Source organism: Notothenia rossii (genome assembly GCF_949606895.1).
Source record: "Notothenia rossii genome assembly, chromosome: 9".
Lineage (NCBI taxonomy): Eukaryota > Metazoa > Chordata > Actinopteri > Perciformes > Nototheniidae > Notothenia > Notothenia rossii.
Window position 1 is genome coordinate 23630317 of NC_136907.1, and position 24133 is coordinate 23654449.

Genomic DNA, 24133 nt, shown 5'->3' on the forward strand with positions numbered 1-24133 from the left:
TATTTCCCCCGTGCTTTTTGATCAGCTGTGAAGTCATTCTAAGCACGCACTCCTGTGTTGTCTCACCTCCGCTAACTGAAAAGCCCAACAATTGATTTCCCCCCCCAACACAAGCTGTAGTCAATTTGGCCGGTCCGAATCAGAGTGGAACTGATACTTTTTGGTCTTTTTCCTTTTTTGTCTGGTTACGGTTTCACAGTGCACAAACTAAAGCGGAACCAATACTAATATATATATATTTATTAGCAGGGAATTTCAGACTTTGAATTATCCCTTTGACTCATCTCTAATGGCTTTATAAATAGACATGCTGTTTTGGTCTGCACAAGTGTGTTGTTAGTGTGTTCCAAACTGCCTTAAAGAATCAAAGAGTTAGATTGAAGCAGACTCAATTCAGTGGTGGAATATAACTAGTACATATACTCTTTTACTGTTCTTAAGTACTATTTTGAAACATGTTGTACTTTGTCTTTTATTGTATTGCTTCTTCGTACTACTTCTACCCAACTACTTTTCAATTTGAACTATTTAACTTTATTTTTCACTCTACATTTATTTAACCCTTCTAGTTACTATTACTTTTATCCATCAAATACGTTCTGCTGATGTTACTAAGTATCTCAAACTGATTCCACATTGGCAACCTACAACAATAAAATGTTCTTTTGTTATTAATGAATATTATGATATTCTTTAATAATATAACATTGGGGAAAAAAACATTCTAAATAATACTTTTGATAGTTACAGTAGATTTTGCTGATAGTACTTTTGCTTGAGTAACATTTTGAATTTAGAACTTTAATAAATTAAAGAATCCAAATGTCAGCCTTTGAAAGCACATGCAGTAAAAAGTAAACACTTTTTTAACTGCTTTCTCTTAACAATTAGCAGCCACTTCCTGTTGGTTTCCTTTCCAATTTGTCCAACACACATTAATAAACATATTAGAATTACCATCTACAAAATGAAATCCTTAAAAACCTTTCTCTTCCTCGTCTCATTGTCCCCTGTTGCCTCTGCGTGATTCTTTTCTGAAACATTTGTTAGCGAGATGTGTTTTAGTCGCCGCTGTGTACGTGATCACAGCCAAGTGTTTTGAGAAATGTAGGTAGCAGAGGAGCGTCATTAGCATAATTTCCCAGAGGCGCACTGTGCTTAATTATCAACATGGCCGTGTGCAGACGAGAGCACAGCTCGTCACATTAGGATGGAGTCCCTGCTGTTGAGGCCCCCGCTCGTCCAGGTCTCAGCTGAATACCTGGAGATTCATGCTGCCACAGTTCAACTCCCAAAATGTTCATCTTCCACGCTTACAATTTCTCACCTTGAGCACGAGGAGGGGTCGAAATAAAAGAGAAAGCTCAGTGTTAGAAAGACTCTGGTGGACCAGTTTGTATACAGTGCTGTAAGTTAAGGGACCATCTCCAACGAGGCGGTCATCCATTGAAAAGAAGACCAACATAGGGACCAGGATCCTGAAGTGATGCACAATATTGTTTTTTTTATGATTTTATGGAATAAAAAATTAAAGAATTGCGTTCGCTTAGAAAAAAATAGTCTGCTTCACTGTGTACCAATGGCTGTGACTGCATTTACTTAACATTTCGGCAGCACTGATTCTGTAACTGTTCCCATTAACCAGTCTTTAAACAATGCCAGAACCCGTACTGTGTTCCTATTAGTGTTTACTTCTTGTCTGTCTTCTGTTGATTTCTCTGACATCCAGAGCCCTGTTTTTGACCCTCTTACCATCTCTCTTTCTCTTTTCCTTTTCTTTTCTGGGGACAATTTAGCCATCATTAATCCGAAGTTCCGTGCTCTACACAAATATAGAAATTAATATTCAAAAAGTATTCCATAGTGTTTTTTTGACGGAGAAAATGAATGTCTGTTGCTCAGAACTGACGTTAAATTGACTGATACTCTTTTCACAGATTGATATTACTGCACATCGTCCCTTGATCCTTCTTAGCAATGGTCTGTTCTCCTTAGCAGTGGTGTGTTAGAATGAAGTAACAACCTCTGATATGTCCAAATTGACCAATCAGAATCGAGTATTCAACCAAGCCGTAAAATAATTCAAGTAATTTCTCTTAAAGATGATTGTTTCTTTATTAAGACACTGTGTGTTGGTTGTCTTACTGTAGCTATTTGTCTTTATTTCTTTATCCTTATCCGTGGTATCTGCTTAATGTCACACCCCTAGTTTTGGACGTCCCCTCTGCTTCTCCCTGCTGCCAGACACAAGGTCAAGAAAAAAAAGTATGTGTTCAAAGAGAGAGAGAAACAGAAATTATCCATCCCCATCTCCATTCGCCTGTAGATAGAGGAGGGAAATGGAAATACTCCTCGTGTGCGGCCAGGGAAAAGGCAATTTCCTCGAGACACACCGCTGTTATGCTCTGCCCTTTTGTTATGCTTTCATTACTGGACACACACTCACACTGTGTGTACTTCCAATTTACACACACAATGATTAAATTACACAATTTAGATTCTAATCTGTTGGATGTACTTGCTGCTGTCAAGCCGTGCGTTGACCCCCCAAGTGTTTGAGTCTACAATCTACCCGGACAGTATGTATATGCAAACACATAAGCATAATTAGAGACATCTGATTGCAAACTAAATGCAAAAATGGCAGAAAACATTTGTATAGCCTATGATGCCTATATTGAGTTTTCTCAGTTACTTATATACTGATATACACCTGATCATCAGCAGGAGAGGACTCTTTAAAGTAGAGACACTACATACTGAGATACACCTGAACATCAGCAGGAGAGGACTCTTTAAAGTAGAGACACTACATACTGATATACACCTGATCATCAGCAGGAGAGGACTCTTTAAAGTAGAGACACTACATACTGATATACACCTAAACATCAGCAGGAGAGGACTCTTTAAAGTAGAGACACTACATACTGATATACACCTGAACATCAGCAGGAGAGGACTCTTTAAAGTAGAGACACTACATACTGAGATACACCTGAACATCAGGAGGAGAGGACTCTTTAAATCAGAGGCACTACATACTGATATACACCTGAACATCAGGAGGAGAGGACTCTTTAAATCAGAGGCACTACATACTGATATACACCTGAACATCAGGAAGAGAGGACTCTTTAAATCAGAGGCACTACATACTGATATACACCTGAACATCAGCAGGAGAGGACTCTTTAAAGTAGAGGCACTACATACTGATATACACCTGAACATCAGCAGGAGAGGACTCTTTAAAGTAGAGGCACTACATACTGATATACACCTGAACATCAGCAGGAGAGGACTCTTTAAAGTAGAGGCACTACATACTGATATACACCTGAACATCAGCAGGAGAGGACTCTTTAAATCAGAGACACTGCATACTGATATACACCTGAACATCAGCAGGAGAGGACTCTTTAAATCAGAGACACTGCATACTGATATACACCTGAACATCAGCAGGAGAGGACTCTTTAAATCAGAGACACTGCATACTGATATACACCTGAACATCAGCAGGAGAGGACTCTTTAAATCAGAGACACTGCATACTGATATACACCTGAACATCAGGAGGAGAGGACTCTTTAAATCAGAGACACTGCATACTGATATACACCTGAACATCAGGAGGAGAGGACTCTTTAAATCAGAGACACTGCATACTGATATACACCTGAAAATCAGGAGGAGAGGACTCGTTAAAGTAGAGACACTGCATACTGATATACACCTGAACATCAGCAGGAGAGGACACTTTAAAGTAGAGAATGTACTTTAAGTGAACATTTTAGGTTTTAGACTGATAAAAAAGACATTTAAAGACATCACCTTGGATACTTATACACTTGGAGGGCATTTCTCACTATTAAAGATAATGAAATGTGAAAATATAGGTGTATATATAATATATCAGTGAGTACAGGTACACTCTAAAAAGTAATTGCAAGATAAAAATGTGAGTTAATTGATTTAGATAAACATTTTAAGTTGCAAACATTAATTTATAAGTTGTGTTGACGTAATAATGTTGGTAATTACATCAACTTAATATTGTGTGTAATTTGAACTCTGATTTCTGCGTTAATTCTCTTAAAACAAAATTCAAGTTGTAGTAAGTAATGCAATTGGCTTGATAACTTAATTGTTCTACACCTTGAGTAAAGGATTTCAAGTCCACTCCTACTTAACATGCCTGGACAAGTTCCAACAGTTAAGAAAAATAGAAATATGCAAAGGACATTTTAATGTAAGTGTCATCTTTTGTCATTCAAATACAGTAGATAGCCTTGTAGTTGCACTGTAGAGGCAAATTGCTGTTTGACCAACATTAGCAGCCTTTGAACTGTGAATAGTTATATAAGAGGATACAAAGTAGTAGAGGCTACTGTGAGAGTCAAAATACTTTGGTTACTATTGTGATATAGCTTTTTATTAAAAATGAATCTCGGTGAAGCAGATCAAGGACATGCTTCTTGAGGTAGGATCGTTATTTAGAGTTGTCATTGAAATGCAAGTTGTTGGCAGTCTCCCATTCAGAACATATTCATTTAGGTAACTTCTCTTTTTTTCCTTTTTAAAAAATAGCACAATACAATTGAAGTACGCAGAGAACTATAGCCATCCGCTGCCTTGTCGTGTGCCTTGGAGAAAAGGAAGAGGACCTTTTCAAGGAGTTTAGCGACGTAATTAAAAATCTTGAAATAAAATAAAATCCATGGGCACAGTGTAAAAACACAGGACAAAAGCACTGCTCTCTGTCAGTCACATTTTGAAGCATACTGCACTTTTGGCCACACCCCAATCAATAATATCTTAGCAACGTTCAGCATGGATAGGTGTTGACAGCAATGGCATGGGAAAAGGATGGTGTATAATTTGAAAAGTGGTCCACCGCAGGATCCGACCATACGATGGCAACCATCGTGGTCGAGGGAAACAAATTAATGAGCAAGCATTCTGCATTAAATGTGTTCATACTGTTTGAAATAATGACTGTCGGCAGAGTAAACATCTTTGTTACATCTTTTATAAAATTGATGTATGTGATCTGCAGATTGGTGGCCATTGAGAGTTTGTTTCTGTAGTTTTACAAAAACTTTACAGATTTTACATATTTGGCACTGGTTTTAAATATGCAAAGGCCTCTAAGTTCGTTGTGATGGCAGCATTTATTTGCTGTGTCCCCATTTCCCATGGTAATATGGCTAATGTTTTTTTTATAATTTGTGGGGCAATTGAAATTTGTGTTATTTATCTTTTTTTTCAAGATTTAAATGAAGCTCAGCCCAAGTTATTTCAGGAAGACTGGGTTTATATACATTCACTCCGCAGCTGCTTATAATCAGCTCATCACAGGCGTTCTCTTTAACCTATTACATTTCACCTCATTCTCCAGCAGCCAATCAACGTGCTGCATCCAAACTATAAAATGGTTCTCCTCTTTCCTGCAGTCAGCTGTGATTTCAGGTGTTCACCTTATCATATGGCATGTGTCAATAAATGTTCAAACTAAATGAATTCTCTCCTGATTGAAACATCATGTGTTGAAATAAACAACTGCTTTTCAAAATAAAAAGTGAATTGCCTAATATTTTTGTTGTGGAATCAATTAATTTCTTACTTTAAAGGCAAAAACATGAAAAAGCTAAGAAAAAAAACTATTGAATACAATATATTTGGATCAACTTCATTTATAAATGGTTGTCAACTTAAAAACGTGTGTTCACAATGATGGTAATTAAGTACATACAACTTAAAATTCCTTTTAAATCCTGTGGTAAAACTAGTCGGAACAACTTAATTTTTGGAGTAATCAACTTAAAAACTTGTGTTTATGCTACCAATTATTCAGTAAGTGGTAATTAAAAACACCTCTGATTGTAGAGGAAAAGCCTTCTCCCCTAACTCAAATAACTTTGTTGCTTTAACACAATTTCATTAGAAGTTGTCTTAACTCACAAAAACTTTGATGCAAACTGTTGCGTTGATTTTCTTTGTTGAGCCAAGGCATTTGTATTTAGAGTGTAGGTCACTTGAGTGTTGACCACCCCGGGCTTTTTCTGTAAATAAGCAACTCAATTTCCATCAGCATTCTTGATCACATCTGGCTTATTGTCTGCATGGGACTAGACACCTGTTCTATTGGTGGAAACTGCTTGCTTATGCAGAAAGCGAATCGGAGACAACATGATAAAGAACATGGTAGAAGAACACTGCTTCTGATGTATAGCTGTAGGCCTGCGTCTGTAATTACCCAACATTCCTTGCCTCTTTCCAGCATGTGTTTCCTGTCACGGCGTTTCATCAATGACAAACATGGCCGGCAACACAAACAAAGAAGTGTCGAGTTGGCAAATCAAGATTTATTAGAGGCATTTTCTTGGTTTTTTTCTATTTGCCTACAACATTACCTGGAAGATACTTATATGACGAGAAAAAAATTGTGTTTTTGTTCCTCCTGCTGGCCTGTGTGTTGACGTCTTTGCTATGCGAGATAATGTGACATCAAACAGGCTGCTGGTAATGTAAGGCCACGGTCTAATGTGCGTGCTTTTTCGTGTGTCTTTGAAGTGAAGTGCAGATAATGTCCCTGTTTGGACAGCAGCCAGATGAAAAGTTTCTTTCAGGGGTGAGAGTACGCATTGGGTGCTGGTGACACCAAGGATGTAAGTGACACCCAAAGGTCCGCTGTGGTTCTCTGCTCTTTTCTTCAAGTGTTTTTGCATTCGCACGTGTGACTGCGCTCATACCAGGGGAGCGGACTGTCAGTCTGACTTTAAGGTCAGAGAATAAAAGCAGCGCATTAGTCTCTTGTAATATATTCGTGCTCCTGCTGGCTGCAAGGGTTTAACGTATATTATATAACACATCCTGTCTTATTTGTCTAAGTGTCTTTCTTTTCCCAAATCCCCATTATAAAACACTTTAAAGTGTCTGCCCTGTACAGAAGAGCACACAAAGACAGTTAGTTAGAAGACTGCCAGCTGAGCTACTGTTCAGTGCTATCATTATTATCATGTAATAAGAATACTTGATATATTGTAGGTAAGCGTTTGCCAGAGGTTTCAAACTGTCAGAAGAGTATTATGTTGGGTGAGAAGTTTTTCTTAATTTGCATTCCAAGAGTAAATGGGAAATGTTGAGACGTAGTAGAGGTAGCAACCACATTTCCTGTTGAGTATAATCCAGCCCTTCCCATCACTAACTGACAGTCAGCACACGGTGCCAATCGAGTTTGATCCGGAGCAGAGGTCCTTGCATCGTAATGAAGCCTCCCCGCAGATCACAGAATTGAATTTCTTATTTGTTATATCTTGGGGAGAATGAGTTTCTGTATAAGATACAAGGTGTATGAATGTCTGGCGGCGCTGCAGTATATTTGATTTCTGACATTTTACTGACGAGAGTACATTCCAGACGTTTCAGCAGCTGGAGTCTGGGTACATGTTTGGAATACGACACACGGGTAATCCTATGATTGGTGTGTCTCTCGGCTTGTGTAATAATCTGAGCCGGTGTAAGAGCTCTGTGATGAAAGTGAGTCTTGGACGCCAGCTTATCACACACCTTCCCGTCCCCACAAACACATTCAATCTTTTTCTCTTTCACTCCGCTGTGTAACCGCCTCTCCGTCTGGGAGCGGCTCTGTATCCCCCAGACTCAAGGTTAGTTTAGTTTGCACAAGTAGAGTCTTTGTATGGTGGCACAATGTTTCTCCCTCTGTTTCATTGAATGTTTCTCTACTCTACTACACTTGCCAAGTACAAAAAAAACATTACACAAAATCGGAGAGACAGGCACATAAAAGGTATTTGCTATTTATTAGCGCTGACAAAGGGCTACACAGCCTTGCAGCTACGTGTAAGACAAAAAGGGTAAAAAACGATATTAACAATAACTGACTGCAAGTACGTCGCATTTTGAATGGAAAAGAAACTTTTGGTCAGAATCCGAATTTCTATATTTTGTCCCACAATGGGGAAATGAACCTGATTACAACAGCAGAAGAATAGTGCAGATAAAGTAAGAGACTTGCATATTAAAAATAACAAAGTAGGGACAGGTTATTAATAATAAAAAACACAATAGGTGAAAACAAATAACAGATAAGTACACCATTGTAAAAAAAAAAAAAAAGTTTCTGAGAAAAATAAGAGCAGCCCGTCCCACACCAACAACCATGCCACGTTCAACGTCACTCAAATCAACTTTGTTCTCCTTTCTGATGTTCTGTTTTATATTCATCAGGTCGTCTTGAACATGTCTACACGCCTAAAAGCATTGAGTTGCTGCCATGTGATTGGCTGATTAGATATTTGCGTTAACGAGCAATTGAACAGGTGTACCTAATAAAGTGTCCAGTGAGTATACTGTTTGTATATATTTTTCAAGTGACCATTTCAAATGATAGAAGTAGCTGGTACTGTTTACAGATTGTAAATACATTGAAAGAAAAGTCAAGCTTAATTTGAACGAGGGTATATTGTACAAAGTTGTATATGGTTTAGGTTGAACTCATAATCAAATTTAAATCCTACCCCCCTTTGTCGCTGCGTTGAAACGTTTCACGGAAACTGGGACACATTAGTGCACTGCCCAGTTCAATTTGAGGTCTCTCCTTTAGTCACTGTCTCGTAATCTCTGAGCCATTATGATTGCCGTGGTTACTCAGTAGCCCTCATGTGATCCAGGCTGACACTCTTTCCTCACACCTCCTCACTTTCAGTCATCTCTTCGGAGAAAGGACCGCACTTCGCTTCCTGGTTCGTGTTCTTACAAATGCAGACCGATGATTGGACGTTGGATAAACTGTCCGCTCGTTTGGTCAAGTAGAGCGTAATGGATGGAAGCACTTGTAATTTATTACTGCCTGGTGGCTGCTGTGGACCGCTCTTTAAGACCGCTGTAAGGGACTGTTCGTAAGTAATGGGGGAGGTCGATCTTGTATTTCATGAGGACGTGGGAGAGAAACTCCCCCTGGAGGGAACTTTGGGATTTTAACCTTTGAACACCATTTATATGCACAGACGCCTAAATAACCCACTACAGGAAAGGGGGGGGGGGGGGGGGGGGACAAAAGCATAATAGGGCCCTTTCAAATGAAAATGTCTAGTCTTTCCCTTTTGACTGCTGTCGTTTTTTCAAGCTTAATCTAGTTTTTTTGTGATTAATATTATAACATTACAGTAGCATTTAACAAAAAAAAATGTTCCCTTTCTTAACGTAGTCAATGTTGCCAACAGCCCAGAGGCATTCACTTGTTGCAGCCCACATGTAAAACAGTCTCCTCGCTGCCGAGTAATAATCACTTTGAGGCTTTAGTCTGGCTGCATGGAGTGTCATGTCAGCCTGTTTAATCACACGCCCGTCCTCATAGGATTAGATTACTGGGCCATGTAAGACTCAGTTGAAATGAAGTTGATCCACCCTGCAGTGTGCAGTTTAGGTTTTCTCTAGCTTTTAATAAAAGGTTTGTCACAAAATGTGGACCTCATTGTTCTGCATTATGCATCCTGTGTTTAAAGGGAGGCTTTTTTATTCTACAAATTCTTGTTTCTTGCCCAAACTTTGACTGTGATCAGTTCAGTGGGAGAGTCTGTGTTTGTGTAAGCATGTGTGCGATGACTGAAGGCGATCTATCAGACTCCACACAGCTCCCTCTGGAGCCAGAGGCGACGTTATCCAACAGTACCGCAAGACATGTAAACACACTTTGATGTGTAAAATCGCCTTTAAGACGTGTAAATGATTCGGCTTGGTTTCAGATCTGAAGGATGCAATTGATCCGTTTGGTGTTAGCCTCTTGCAGCTTTTTAGGCAGTTCTTTTCCTCATTAAAAGCTCACAGAGATCCAGAGCTGCATCTTATCTGATGCAGACAGCCGCCCTGCTTACCTGACACCTGTTAGACCCTGCTGCCTGGACCCCAGTATGATGCATTTTTCAATCAATTATCCATTTTGTGTCCAAGTTTGTCTTATCATTTTAGACTAGCAGGTGAGAGGACTTGGGGTTCTGCACACTTGCTTTGTGTTTGTTTCCATAAAAGCCAATGATAGCTTAATAAAGAAGGTCATTAAAGTGTAATTAGGCAGGGCCCCTGCAGATATAACATGGCAGCGGGGTTAGGAGACCCTCAATGAAGTCCGCAGAGAGGCACCGGGCGAGACAACACTTCCCTATCATCCTTCCCCCCCAAAAAAAAATTCAATCCCAAAGCCCCCAGTGTGCAACTAGAGCATGAGGGAAAGCTTCCTATCCTCTTCACTGCCCACACAAACCATCGATGTGATCCTCAAACAGATACCTCCTCACATGAGCCCCCTTGAAAGTTGGAATGGAAAAACCGACATCCTTCTAAATCAATAGCAGAACTCAAATATGTTTGTTATGTTTTCTACTCACTTTCACGAGTTCAAGCCTTCCCAGTAACCCCAGCTCTCCTCAGCTAAAACAACCCTGACACCTGGCATTGTGATGGAAATCCAGCCGGCACTCGGGATGACTAAGAGCAGCAATGATAGCCCGTAGCACAGTCAATAACGGCTTGGCAGCACGGGGCCCTGAGACTCAATTTGTAAAAGTGAGCGGCTCCGAGGAGAGAGGAAGAGAAAGCTGATCGCAGCAGAAGTGCACCAGGAGCTTCTTTTTTTCTTTTTAAATGAGGAGTGCAAATGAATTTATGTAGACATGAATTATTTTGCATTTGAAGATTCTGGCAGTTAAAGGTCATCAGCGCTTTTGTTGTTCAATACATTAAAAGCTTGGCCACTGCAGGACTTATAAAACTATCTAGGTAATGATTTATTGTATATGTGCAACACAAGGGAACAAATCATCAACGCAAATGGAGGCACTTCAGCACTGATGAAGTATCTAAATAAAAAACTCTTAACTGTCAGGCACTGTGGGCTGTCTCTGCTGAAGCTCTACTGCCCCCATGTGGCTTTCAGCTGCCACAGCAGCACAGTGGATACAACAAGACGTGTTTTATTAAAGGTGGGGTAGGATAAACCATGGGATAAACCAGCTCGAGTGCGCTAGAATTTGAAAATACACAGCCGGAAAAAATCTGCCACTTCCTTACAGAGCCCCTCCTCCAACACACACGAACGTGCACATGACCAATGAGGGCACGAGATAAGTTTGTGCACAGATGGAAGGCGGACAGGCAGGTAGGCCATCCAGTTACTTTAGCCGGGCCGGCTAAAATTATTGGTCGTGCTTTTTACAGTACTACGGCTTCCACAGATTACATTTTTTTTAATGGATTTTTTGTCAAAGCACTTCAGATATTCATTGCTATCAGGATGTTAAGAGCATTCCATGGAATATAACAAAAAGTGTATCTCGAGCCGGTTTTTAAAACTTACCTACCCCACCTTTAAGGAGAACAAACCCTTTAACATACCTTAAATATATTCACTCTGAATTAAACCATAAGACTTTATCTATGCAAGATCAGACTTTAGAATTATAATTGTATCTTTCAATCTTTGTGGTTCGCAGTACCACAGCACCAGGTCTAAAACCACCTGAACTCTGTAAAGAACATCCAAAAACATTCACCGGTTTGCTTCTTGCTAATTATTTATCTATATATCACATTCCATTTACTTGTATATGGTCTATTCTTGCACTATTTCTATTTTATTTTGTACATTGCACATCTCAAAACATTCTCTTGCAATATTTTATTTTATTTATTTGATGTCCTATATATATTCATGTTGCACTGTTGGAGGAGCCTGACATGAATATTTCCATTGCCATATCTACACTACTGTGCACATGACAATAAAGCCTTGCATCTTGAATCTGTTGTGCTAAATTAGTTATCCACTGCATATAGGAATATCAAAATAATACAACTTTTTTTTTTAATAAAAACTGTTTAATTTTAAAGCACTTATGAACACAAAGTACAAAGTGCTTCAAAGTTCGGATACAAAATGTGAATGATAAACCACATGAAGGCCAACATTAAAAGTTAAAAATAATAAACAGGACAATATAAACAACAATAATCAAGGTGGTAGCAGATAAAAGTACGTAACAGTTTCTGCATTTCTAAAGTATTATTTTAATATATTCTTCTGAGGTGGTTGGACAAGCTTATGAACTGTTGCTCAAAATATAAATAACTACCAAACACGTTCCCAGATTGTTTGCAACAGGCTTGATTTACTGTGCCATAGTTAATGCTGTGGCCTAAGTGTTTTTGTTTTTTGTCTTCTCCCCTCAGTGTTCATCATGGGGGCCGGTCTGCTGGTGTACCCGTTCGGCCTGAACTCCTCTCTGGTGCGGTCCTTCTGCGGGGACTCTGACATATACTACGCCGGGGAGTGTGGGATCGGCTGGGGCTACATGCTGGCTATCGTGGGAGTCATGCTCACCGTCTTCTTGCCCTTTTTTGCCAAATACGCACCGAAGGAGCACCTGTCCCCCACCCCGCTGCCCACGCTGTTATAGTGCATTGTCTGGTTTGAATTCCTTCTCTCTAACCCGGGCTGGATGTCACGGGGAGACACCTGCGTCCCGTTTTTGGAGGCGATGCTGTTCGAACTCTGTCTTCCTGCATCTGCTCTGTGACATTTACATGGAATGTTTTACATTACAATATTACTGTGTGGGTTATCACTTTCATCAGGACTTCACAGGATTTGAGAAAAAGACTACTAACATGCCAGGACCTGCTAAAATTGTGTTTTTTTCCCTTGGTTTCCTTTGTGATGTCAACATGTGTAACATTCCAAAACAGACTGGAGGCTGGCCGCTTAAAGAGAGTGGACGCATGAGATGTTGTGGCAGTGTGACTCGAATGTGTCAATAAGAGGTTTTAAAGAATTTTGGACTAATAATATGAATGGAGTTGCATCCAGTGACGATGTATTTTGCTCAAGCGTTTGGACTGTAAATATTGTCTGGATTTAAGACAACTGATGGAAAAAAAGAGAAATCGGACGCTTTGAAGGATGTTGGCGCTGCAGACTTTTTGTGCTTTCCCGTATTGAAACCGGGGAGTGAAGTTCAGCCGGAGTGAAAAGACGTATTCAAAGACTTTTGTCTCCAGGAAGAGGACACAGCATCAGACCTGCCGAAAGGACAAATGGATATCTCTAAAAATGTTATGTTGGAATACTGCTTTCTTTCCTTTTTCCCCGGAAATGTTTTTGTGTAGTGTAACTCGCTTGTTAAGAAACATTTGTTTGTCTGTCTACAACACACAATACTAAACACTCTAATTCAGGAAGAAAATGATTGCAAAAGGCAGGGAGATGTAGGATTTTTGTCAAAATAAATGCATGATAAGACAGGCTTTGTTAATGGTAGAACAATTGATCTAGATTTTAAATGTGATCTGACCAACTTGTGCCTTTTAACATAACCAAGACAAGTGTTTAATACAATGATCAGGTTATCATCTTTTTCTGCTGAAAAACTGTGGATCCTGTTGTGTGGTGTGTTTCTTTTCCTATGATATGTTTCCCTCTCAGAGGTTAAGTCTTTACTTGATGCAGTATGATCTCATTAACTGGAGAAAATGTTCTGGAGGATAAAAAAAAAGATGATGTCCTTGGAGGTATAACGGCAGAGAAAAAAAGGAAAGCAGTGTACTTGTCTTTAATTTTGAGATATTTCCCCCAATTATCTATAAGAGGGAAGTCACTTGAATTGCTATAATAAAGGTTGTGACACACAGCTACAGACTAATTCCTGGCATCCTCTTACATGATTTCATCATTGAGTGGCAGAGGGGCGCTGTAAGAATTGAACTTTTGGTTATCTGTGCTGAGCTGACACATTATTCACATGTGTAAAACATAGCTTATAGTAATTAGCTCCTCGAGTAAGCTAATGTATTTTTTTGTTGCCAATCCACTTCTCCTTTCAAGCGCTGGCACACTTCCTGTCATATTCCAAGGACAAAATGTCTCCTCCACTTCCTCTCCCTGTACACTGCCAAGTTCATCAAGCAAGATGGCTTTTTCTAGATGGTGTTAGTGTGTATTAGTGTTGAATTATGGTTTGGATTATGCTAATGAGTTCATATTTGAATATTTCCCATAATGTCCTCGTCCTGACATGAAGACAGTGACTGTGATTATGTTGCCATATTTGCCAGAAGGTCAGAGAGATGTTGGTATTGTGTTGACCTCATACTCTGCTGAAGGACCCCTCTCTGCTGATCCATTGTGTGTAAAGTCTCAACACTGGTGAAACTGTTTTGGTAGAGTAGTAGTAGTGTTATTGTTTTTCTCCATTGTGGTGTTTGACTGTAAATAAACTAACTGTACTTGATATCACACTATTCCTAACTGCCCCGTTTTTCAAAGATATATTTTGAGATATTACCTCTTCGTGTTTGCTTTAACTGCATTAACCTCCAGACGATGTTTGCTGTTCTGTGACTTTTCTTTTTAATAAAAAAATATTTCAGAACTTACAAAAAGAGAAGCTTTAATTTCATTTTGGGTTGAATAAATATAAGAACATCAAAGCCAAACCTTTGCAAAGGAATTCAACTGTTAAAGTGCAGTATAACAGCACAACAGCGCCCTTCACAGCTAAAACAAACTTTAATAATACCTAAAACATTCTTTTTAAACTACTAACTCTAACTACGGTAATCTATTAATATATAACGACTCATCAAACACTAGTATCATTTTCCTGAACAGTGTCGTACTGGTTTAGATGCCACAGTAATGTTTCTCAGACCTCACTGAGTAATTTGACCAGCCCTCTCATCTCAGCGTCGCAGGCCTTCACGGCCTCCTGAGCATTCCTGAGCTCTGAGGGCAGGCCGGGGCGGACGGACACACACATCAGGACGTCCCTGCTGCGGTCATAGTTCCCCACACAGCGATGCACCTGACCTCGGATCAGACGGGGCAGTTCCTGCTCCTGTTGGAACAGAGGTGCAAAAATTCATGAAGTCAAGTTAAATTCCAGAGTTTCTTTGTTAGTATTCACAAAAAGCCAGAGGTCTGTGGCTGATGATGTTATGTGGCCCTGGAAACCTTTTTAGGGGAAGAAGAAGAACGGCAATATGCAGGGCTTGATCCATAAAAAAAGGGTGCCATTTAGCAACAAAAATATGATTTTTTGGACATTTCACCCCAGAATACCTAACCTATTAAACTTGATACCTCACTTCAGAGGTAAAACTAGGGGGAGCTAAACAGAAATCGACCATCACGAATCAAACAAAAGGATCAACAATACATTGATGCAAGACTTATCCGATAAAAATAACACTGGACCATTGGGGAACAATGTCAAGTGAAAAGGAAGAAGAGCAATATAGTTCCAGAATCAGAATTATTAAGTAAATCCTCCAGATTGTTTTATTTAAATAGATGTGAAAGCCTTTAAATCTAACCAAGGATTTCATTTTCATTTTTTCATTTAAATCTTTATTTCGAACAGATAAAAAAAAAACTTTTAAATAGAAAAAGACTGAATACCGTATCATTAGAATACAGTATTTATCAATATTCATAATTATATTTATATGGTCATCATATTTAATATATTCAATACAAATGTTCATATTAATAATAATAATAAATCATATGTGTCTGAAAGGGAGCAGGCAGCATGCGTTGCTTCAACGGAGACGCTTCCCATTCACTTTGAATGGGGTGACGTCACACTTTGCCGAACTGCATTGTGGTTCCGTCGCTTTGCCTCCGTTGCTCGCTTTGAAAGTTGAGAAAAGTTCAACTTTTCAAGCTTCAACAGAAGCCAGCCAATCAAATCATATGCCAGTACAAGCCCTAGCCAATCAAACCGAGTGCTTGTGTGTCCGGGGCGGGAGATGTGATTGGTTGTACGTCGCGCACCAGACACGCCCACCGGCAAGCTTCAACGCACGCCGCCGTGTGGACGTACCGTTACTGATCAATGATTATCCTTTAAATAATTTCTGCAAGATATTCCTACTTACATATTTACATTTATACATACATTTACAATCATTTCTCATCTTCAATCACCTTTCTTCAATCTCATAGTTTACCAAAAAGGTGTTTCTGTACATCCTTTTAAACTGAATTATATTTGTGCTTTTGAAGATAAGGATGATAATTTTCATACATACTAATAAAATGTACAATATATAAACAGAATAACAAAATGCAGCATAATCATCACTATAAACGTGGATAACACCAAATCATCTTTTCCAAAAAAGTCATACTATAGTGTCTAATGCTGAGTGGACTCAGTGCAAAGGGACTAAGTCTTCTGAAAAACTCAAATGAATGAATTCACTGCTAAAGGGAACTCACAGTTTCGTAGAAGACACACTGCACCCCCGCCTTCCCGTCTCTCATGAGGAAGTTCTTGGATCCGTGGCGACCCAGTGTGACCGCAGAGTCGAGAGTAGCTGAGGGAGGAGAGCACAGCCTGTCAGATGAAATGTGTTTAGAAATACTTAATAGTCACATCAGATACAACTGCCAATTCTGATTCAACTGACCAAATATCTCAAATAAGTACGGGACTTTGTCTTTAAACTGGCTCCAGTGTCTCATGCCATTAATGACTGAAGTCAGGATCCTCAGTGAGGTCTCGAAGGCCGGCTTCTGTGCAAATTTGTCCTGCTGAGAACAAAATCAAATGCTGCAGTGATCAGGACAATATTATTGAACATAACTGGCACATTTTAAGTTATTTAAAATGATCAGTTATACACTTTGCAGATATTTATTCTACCTGGTTGTGAGTTTGTCGTGCAGCCTGAGATTTAATTGTGCTGCTGTTTCCCTCAAAGGGAAGTCTCTGCGGGCCGAAGCTGTTGGTAAAGTTCCAGGATTTGTTTTGTGGCTGCACTGCAAGGCGAGCAGAGGGCCTGCTGGGGGGAGGCACAGGAGCAGCCAGAGGTCTGGGCTGCATGGGATACTGATTGTTGAGAGTGAGCTGTCTGTAGGATGACTGCTGAGCCATCGGAGAGAACCCAGAATAGGGTGTTGGCTTCATTGGTGTACTCTCGCTGAAGTGGGGATCTTTAAATTTGCTCTGTGTGGAGTTAACACCAGGGCTGAACTCCTGCGGTCTCCCTGGGTTGCTGGGCTGTCCCACCTGAGAGCTGGAAATGTGAATACATAAATAAATGTTGACTTATCGGGATAGAAAAAAAACAAGCACACACCAAACACCAGTCACAATCAACGTTTGAAATGGCAACATTTTAGTTAATTCATCTGCGGTTTTAAACATTTTCCATGCTAGCCAGGTACATTATTATTGGTTGTGAGCAAATCAATTTACAGTCATATTGCGGCTCATAGTGACAGCTTATGTATTGCCTGTGTCAGTAGTGGTCGTGACCATATTTATGTCCCATGCAAAACTGTATCTCATGTGTCTGAATGGTTAACTGATTATACTAACCGTCGCCAAATAAAAAAAAAAAGTACCTTGTGCCTCCAACTTTGTATGGATGAGCTATGGGTTTAAAGGCTCTGATTGTAGGAGAAGGGCCCGGAGCAGGTCTGTTGCTGACGTACTGCGGGGGTGGAGCAGATTGTGGGACGTCCTGCCTTTTCCACTGGGTGCTTTGTGCAGCACTAGAGGCCGGACCTGAGGCCTGGTAACATCCAAATGTACCTGAGGGAAAAAATACATTCTCAGAGGGAAATCTTATAGCATCCTCTGCCACCTGCAGCTCTGAATCTTAATTAACGGGGAGATGTTTTACAATATTGTCTTATATTTAACATAAAATTGACTTAATGGTGTGATTAAACAGTAGATGGGGATTTTGAGCAGTCAGGCATTAAACAACACACAAAGCCAGGCAATAATTGCTTTTTTTAATGTATTTTTCTTTGGATATACTGCCACCTGGTGAGTGACTGAAATACAGTGCAAGCTTAAAGAGCTGAATGCTTCACCTGAAGAGCTGTGAGGTGCAGCTGAGCTGCTGCTTGCATTGTATTCACTGTGGGAGAAGAATTCATTCTCAGAGGGAGCAGAGGTCAGAGGAACTCTGCTTCTCTTCTTCTGGTTGAACAGCGGCACAGACATGCAGCCTGATGGACACAGCAGAGGAAACATATCAGCATATCAGACTGACTGCAATGTTAATATTTATAATGTTAGGATTAAAACCAATCAACATTTCCTTATATATAACAATAAGCGTACTTATCATCTCGACTCAATATTTTGTATTGAGTTATTTGTATTCAGTATTGGAAGAAATACTCAGATCCTTTACTTGAGTAAAAGTACAAACAATATGGTCTTAAAGTACTCAATTATATGAAAAAGTCCTGATTTCAAAATGTTACTTAAGTAAAGGTACAAAAGTACTAGCATCAAAATACACTATATAAATATAATGCAAAATAAAATAAATAATACAAATAATAAAATAAATTACAGAAGTATTATCAGCTAAGTTTACTTCAAGTATAAAAAGTAAAGTACTTGTTGCACAGTTGATATTTTCACCTTATTATATTATTAAGTGTATTATATAATGCTGTTTTTATACATGTAAGAGCCTTCAGTATTGTAGCTTGTCAATGTGGTACAAAGGAAGATACATGAAATACTGTGTGGATTAGTAGTACAGTACTGCATTATACTATAAGCATATCCTGTGTTTTTTATGTAAAAAGTAACTGTGAGTGTTACAATTGTAGTGGAGGAAAAAGTACAACATTTGCCTCTGAAATGTATTGTAGTAAAATAATAAAGTAGCATTAAATAGAAAAATGTAAGTAAAGTACAAATATGTCAATCGATTACTTAAGTACAACACATTGAGTAAATGTACTTAGTTATTTTAGACCACTCTTCGTATTTACGTTATATCACAGGACTATGAATAGGAGATGAATAGTGAGGGGTTGTAAAGTATCTATTTAACTAACCTGCTGTTTGCCTGGGCTGCTGGTTCTCCTGTCTCCTCATTGTGGTGGCTGGAGACAAATAGCTCATCTAGTTAACCTGAGATGGGGGTATTACCTGAGGTACACGAGGAGACGCAGGTCGTTTTTTACTCTATAGACTGTGTATAATATATAAAGTATAATACAATAAAACTGATGTCCTGGTTTATATTGGTCCCACCTCTTCACAAGTTAACAAGTGCTGGGATAACTCAGTTGGAAAGACTTGACAATTTAAGCCAGTTTATATTCGGTTGCTTTGTCAGTTTAGCAACAACTGTACAGCTTTTTAGCTAGCTTAGCTTTATGATAGTTAGCTGACACGCTAATGTTATCTTATTCTCTAAACAACTCGTCTAGTAGCCTAGCATACAACTAAAGTTTTAACTGTCTTTCAATTGTTCATCCCCAAATTATCTAGTAAATCCATTGCTAAATATTTTTTGGCAAAATAAGAAAAGTTGCTACCTCATCGACAAAGTTCAGCACCCTGGAAAACGACCCGCGCCAAAACAGGTGTTGCCTTCACGTTCCACAAGAAAAGTTGGATCTCCTCGAGAGAACCGCAGTGACGCGTCGTAAAACCCGGATGTAAACTTCTTCCGGTTCCTTCTTGAAAAACCAATGCAAATTCTCCATAGGATTTTGGAAAATAGCTCGAAATAAGGTCTGTGGTTGACACACATTTAAGAGAGGGATCACGTTTTGTTCAGCCGGATAATCTCCACATGTCAACCCTACTTTTATAATTTCTGAATCATAAATCTAGTCGCCAAAACGGGATGCTAACGTTATGCTATAAACGAACTACAAGCCAGTACAGCAGCAGGGTCGCACGACTTCAACGTCACGCCAACTTAAGATCGTTTCAACTGACTTGCACTGAAACTGCACTTTCAACACTTTAAATTAAATATATTAACATTTTAAACTGTATACCCCGGTTATCTAGGCCCTTTTGGTTTTGTTTAATGTATACCACGTTTATCTAGGCCCTTTTTGTTTTGTTTTATGTATACATGTCACACTGTGGGAAACGATATTTCGATATTTCTGGATGTATAACACATGTAGAATTTTTGACAATAAAGCTGAATTTGACTTTCGCATGCTTGCATATTTTAACAAAGCTTTTCATTTTAGCCACACTGAATTTAACTAGAAGTCATGGCTGTGTCAATTACCAGTCTGATATCGTTTTACAAAGATGACAAGAAGAATGTAGACAGAGGAGAGAACCACTACAAGTCAGGACACGTAACAGTGCAGCTTAGATGAAGGTGTGCTTACCGGTGTTGTCAGGGCTAGCATGAGGGACAAGGTTTATAGTGTCGGTGAGTAGTGATAGCAAGAGTACCGTTAACCTAGAGTTAATTTATTCACATTAATTCCCATCAACAAATCAATTGTATGTGTCACATGAAATCTTTATTAGGCAAGGCAAGTTTATTTATATAGCACTTTTCAACACAAGGCAATTCAAAGTGCTTTACAAAAAATGAAAGACATTAAGAAAATGGCATTTAAAATCAGTCATTAAAAAGAAAAGCTAATAAAATAAACATTAAAAGAAAAAATACATGGATAAAAGTTACAGTGCAGTTTAAGATGTGAATAGTTCAATTAAAAGCAGCGACAAAAAGAAAAGTCTTCAGCCTGGATTTAAAAGTAGTAAGAGTTGCAGCGGGCCTGCAGGTTTCTGGGAGTTTGTTCCAGATATTTGGAGCATAACTGAATGCTGCTTCTCCATGTTTAGTTCTGACTCTGGGGACAGACAACTGAGCAGTCCCTGAAGACCTGAGACATCTGGATGGTTCATAATTTAGCAGGAGGTCAGAAATGTATTTTGGGCCTAAACCATTCAGTGCTTTATAAACAGCAGCAGTATTTTTAAATCTATTCTTTGACATACAGGAAGCCAGTGTAAAGACTTCAGAACAGGAGTGATGTGATCCACTTTCTTAGTGTTAGTGAAGAACAAGAGTAAAGACTTCAGAACAGGAGTGATGTGATCCTCTTTCTTAGTGTTAGTGAGGACTCGAGCAGCGGTGTTCTGAATCAGCTGCAGCTTTCTAATAGATTTTTTATTGAGACCTGTGAAGACACCATTGCAATAGTCCAGTCTACTGAAGATAAAAGCATGGACACGTTTTTCCAAATCCTGCTGTGACATTAGTCTTTTAATCCTAGATATGTTCTTTAGGTGATAATAGGCTGATTTAGTAACTGTTTTAATGTGACTGTTGAAACCAATAACTAATTTAACCCACTCACAAGAGAGCCCACCTCCGAAGATCGTGACTGGCTGAGGGACAGACTCGGGGGCAGGTTTTCAGGAATTTCTTGGCTTCTCTCCCCCGAGCCAGAAGAGGAACACTGCAGCTTGGAAACACTTACTGTTCCTGAAATAATCAAATCTGTTGGGCATCAGGGACCTGAGGCAATTGTGGCAAGCATGGCATTGTCTGAGGAGCAACAGAGGGCAATTCAGGTGGCTACCACTGGTCAGCGAACCAACCCAAACTGGCATTTGTTCAGGAAAGGAAGGTTGACTGCCAGCAACTTTGGAGCTGTCCTGAGGTCAAAGCGTGTGACTGCTTCCTTTATTGCCAGGGTGCTAGGGCAACAACAGGCCCTTGATGGTGTTTTGTCTGTACAGTGGGGGACTATGAATGAATGTGAGGGCGTCAGGGCATTCACCACTGCAAACCAGATGCAGGTCCATGAGTCAGATTTGTGGCTCTCCCTATCAGGATTGTTGGGGGCATCTCCAGATGGTCTGGTAGGGTCTTCCGCTGTGCTGGAGGTAAAGTGTCCACACGGAGCCAGGGAAATGAAAATTAGTGAAGCATTGCAAATCAAGGGCTTCTGTGTCAGTAAGGAAGGATAAACATTCAGCCTGCGTGAGGAACATCCTTACTGGCACCAAGTGCAAGGTCAGCTTCACCTCACTGCAAGAAAGAAGAAGAAATAAAAAAATGGTGAATTTTTTTTAATTTACATTCGCGGTACTCGCCTTTGCAATGTTGTGGTTTTTAGAGGGTTAGGTTTCCTGTCAGCTCGTCTGTTGGGAAGATATAAAATATTAGTTTCATGGAAGTCACACCGTCACATATAAGAGCATTAAGACATACAGTACATAGGCTAAAACAAAACATCTAAAGATATAACCTTGCACTTCGATAAGTCTCGGGAACATTTTCACTATTTTGACATTTTTATAGATGAAAATTGAACTAAAGAAATAAATGGTAGATTAATCCATATTGAAAATAGGTGTCAGCTGCTACACTAATTATAATAGTTATATTTCTTAATTAATTAAGATAAGATATTACTGTATTGATCCCAATTTGGGAAATGTTTGTGTTGCAGCAGCATAACAAGAAAAACAAAATATAAGTTATTATATATACAAAAGTATGTGAGGGATGGAATATTAAATTGAATATAAATGTAAAATGTACATGTGATTTTACGTCCAAGAGAAGCTATGGAGCCGAGAGTTCTCTGCCAGTCAGAGGTGATTTGTTATTAGTTCAATATGTCAAACTGATTTCCCTGACTACAATCTTTAGTTACATGGTGAAACGTTATTCTGCTTGTACTAATTAGACTTATCATATAAGCCACGCAGGTTTTAATAGGATGTATTCATTATCTTTACTTATGTTGCGGTCTTTTCAGCAGCGCCATCTCTAAAACGGCGATACAGTCACTACCCATCATTTACATTTCACCGTGACATGGAGAAAAATGTAACGTCAGCTTACCTCATGACACGAATCCAGACTCCCCTTTGGAAAACATCGGCCGGGAAACGATAGAACAAGCACGTTTCATGCGAAGACCTGTGGCTGCAACCCGGAGCAAAGCAACAAACCATTGCGTAGCTAACTAGTAGCGCTAGCTTTAGCTAACGTTAGCTAACGAAACGAACTGCAGAGTAAAATTGGAAAACACTGGTAATTAATTATTCTATAATTTGTAAAATTACGGTGTTAAAAACGACAATTTTCTAAAATGCAGATTCTAATGGTCAGATATAGATGTACAGATACTAAAGATATGCAGCTACTTGCTTTCAAGAAGAACACAGGGGAAAACAAACTTAACGGGAGTGTTTACGTGTTCGGCGTAATGACGTAAAACGGCCTTGACAATTTCTGTAGTCCTATTCAGCCACTCAGTAACAACCATCGTTTTTCAGACACGTAAACTCTTCAAAAATCCCCAGTGGGGTCACTGCTGATGTATTTAATGTCGTAGAACAAAACGTGATTTATCTCTTAAATTTGTGTCAACCACAGACCTTATTTCGAGCTATTTTCCAAAACCCTATGGAAAAAATGCATTGCTTTTTGAGGAAGGAACCGGAAGTGCTAAAAATGCTAACTTACTTCCGGGTTTTACGACGCGCCACTGCGGTTCTCTATTTAATCGGCCATGAATTTTGGTTGAAAATATGGACAACATTACTTTTATGTAACGTATAGTGCCAATATTTGGTGCATTTTTCGAATTTGGAAGCACACAACTTTCCAGGGACATTTTACAAATGTTACTGTATGCCGTGTATGATTCTATGAATCAGCCCCATCATTTGTTTGAGATCGTTTTTTATGAACGAGTAGGTGGTATCTTGTCAGTACGCATAATTAGATACCACTTACATTAAATACAGATATTTAATGTACATAGTATGGAACCATGATGCTGTTTTGTTTAGAAGGATTTATGGCTTGGACTACCTATGGGTAGAAATTATTTAATTGTATTGGCCAATCTATAGACTGGCATGTAGTCTGTAATCTCTTCCTCTTGCTTGCCAGGAGCAAAACAATATACACATAACTCACAGCTAGCTGTTTTTTTTACCTGGTCTGTCTGAATGAATTTAAATACATATATGATTTGATTTCAATACTTACTCCTAACTTCTCAGTGTGGGGGAAGAATTATAAAAATCGTCAAATCGTTATCTTTATAGTCAGCACCCTTTTCATTTTTTGTCAGAATTTGCAGGGTGCACAAAACCATGAGTCTTACACAAACACAATCACTTCACACAAACTATCAGCATTAGAAAAGCTTTTTTCCCTTATTTAAAAAAAAATCTGTCAGCACAGTTTAATTAAGTTTATGGGCATTTCACAAACAAATATAGCGGACCAATTGTCTATTTAAAAAAGCATCTCAACTAGAGACTCACCTCTT

The 24133-nt window shown here is 39.1% G+C and overlaps 2 protein-coding genes and 1 long non-coding RNA gene across 7 annotated transcripts in view; 1 reads left to right on the forward strand and 2 right to left on the reverse strand.

Moving 5' to 3' along the window:
* lhfpl7 (LHFPL tetraspan subfamily member 7) overlaps positions 1-14309 on the forward strand; it is a 116166-nt gene extending 101857 nt beyond the window's left edge. For both annotated transcript variants that reach the window (XM_079651616.1, XM_079651615.1), the window contains one exon: positions 12253-14309. In XM_079651616.1, coding sequence (XP_079507742.1) covers positions 12253-12479 — 227 coding nt within the window. In that variant the 3' untranslated portion in view covers positions 12480-14309. The remainder of the gene's footprint in view (positions 1-12252) is intronic.
* Positions 14310-14451: 142 nt separating this feature from the next.
* spata22 (spermatogenesis associated 22) lies at positions 14452-19495 on the reverse strand. Of its 4 annotated transcripts, none has more exons than XM_079651613.1 (8): positions 19385-19495; positions 18899-18992; positions 17912-18049; positions 17435-17624; positions 16731-17103; positions 16495-16615; positions 16304-16401; positions 14452-14915 (listed from the first exon to the last, which is right to left on the reverse strand). In XM_079651613.1, the coding sequence occupies exons 2-8, from the start codon at positions 18963-18965 to the stop codon at positions 14724-14726; spliced, it is 1179 nt and encodes a 392-aa protein (XP_079507739.1). In that variant the 5' UTR covers positions 18966-18992; positions 19385-19495; the 3' UTR covers positions 14452-14723. The 4 variants fall into 4 exon arrangements, with proteins under 4 accessions (XP_079507739.1, XP_079507737.1, XP_079507740.1 ...); XM_079651611.1 differs by having other exon boundaries at positions 16495-16618; XM_079651614.1 differs by having other exon boundaries at positions 16495-16618; positions 18899-18946; positions 19385-19482.
* An 827-nt stretch (positions 19496-20322) lies between these two features.
* Positions 20323-23037, reverse strand: LOC307020336. Its single transcript, XR_013802841.1, has 2 exons — positions 22690-23037; positions 20323-21980 (listed from the first exon to the last, which is right to left on the reverse strand). It is a non-coding gene; the product is annotated as an uncharacterized lncRNA (long non-coding RNA).
* Positions 23038-24133: the final 1096 nt, after the last annotated feature.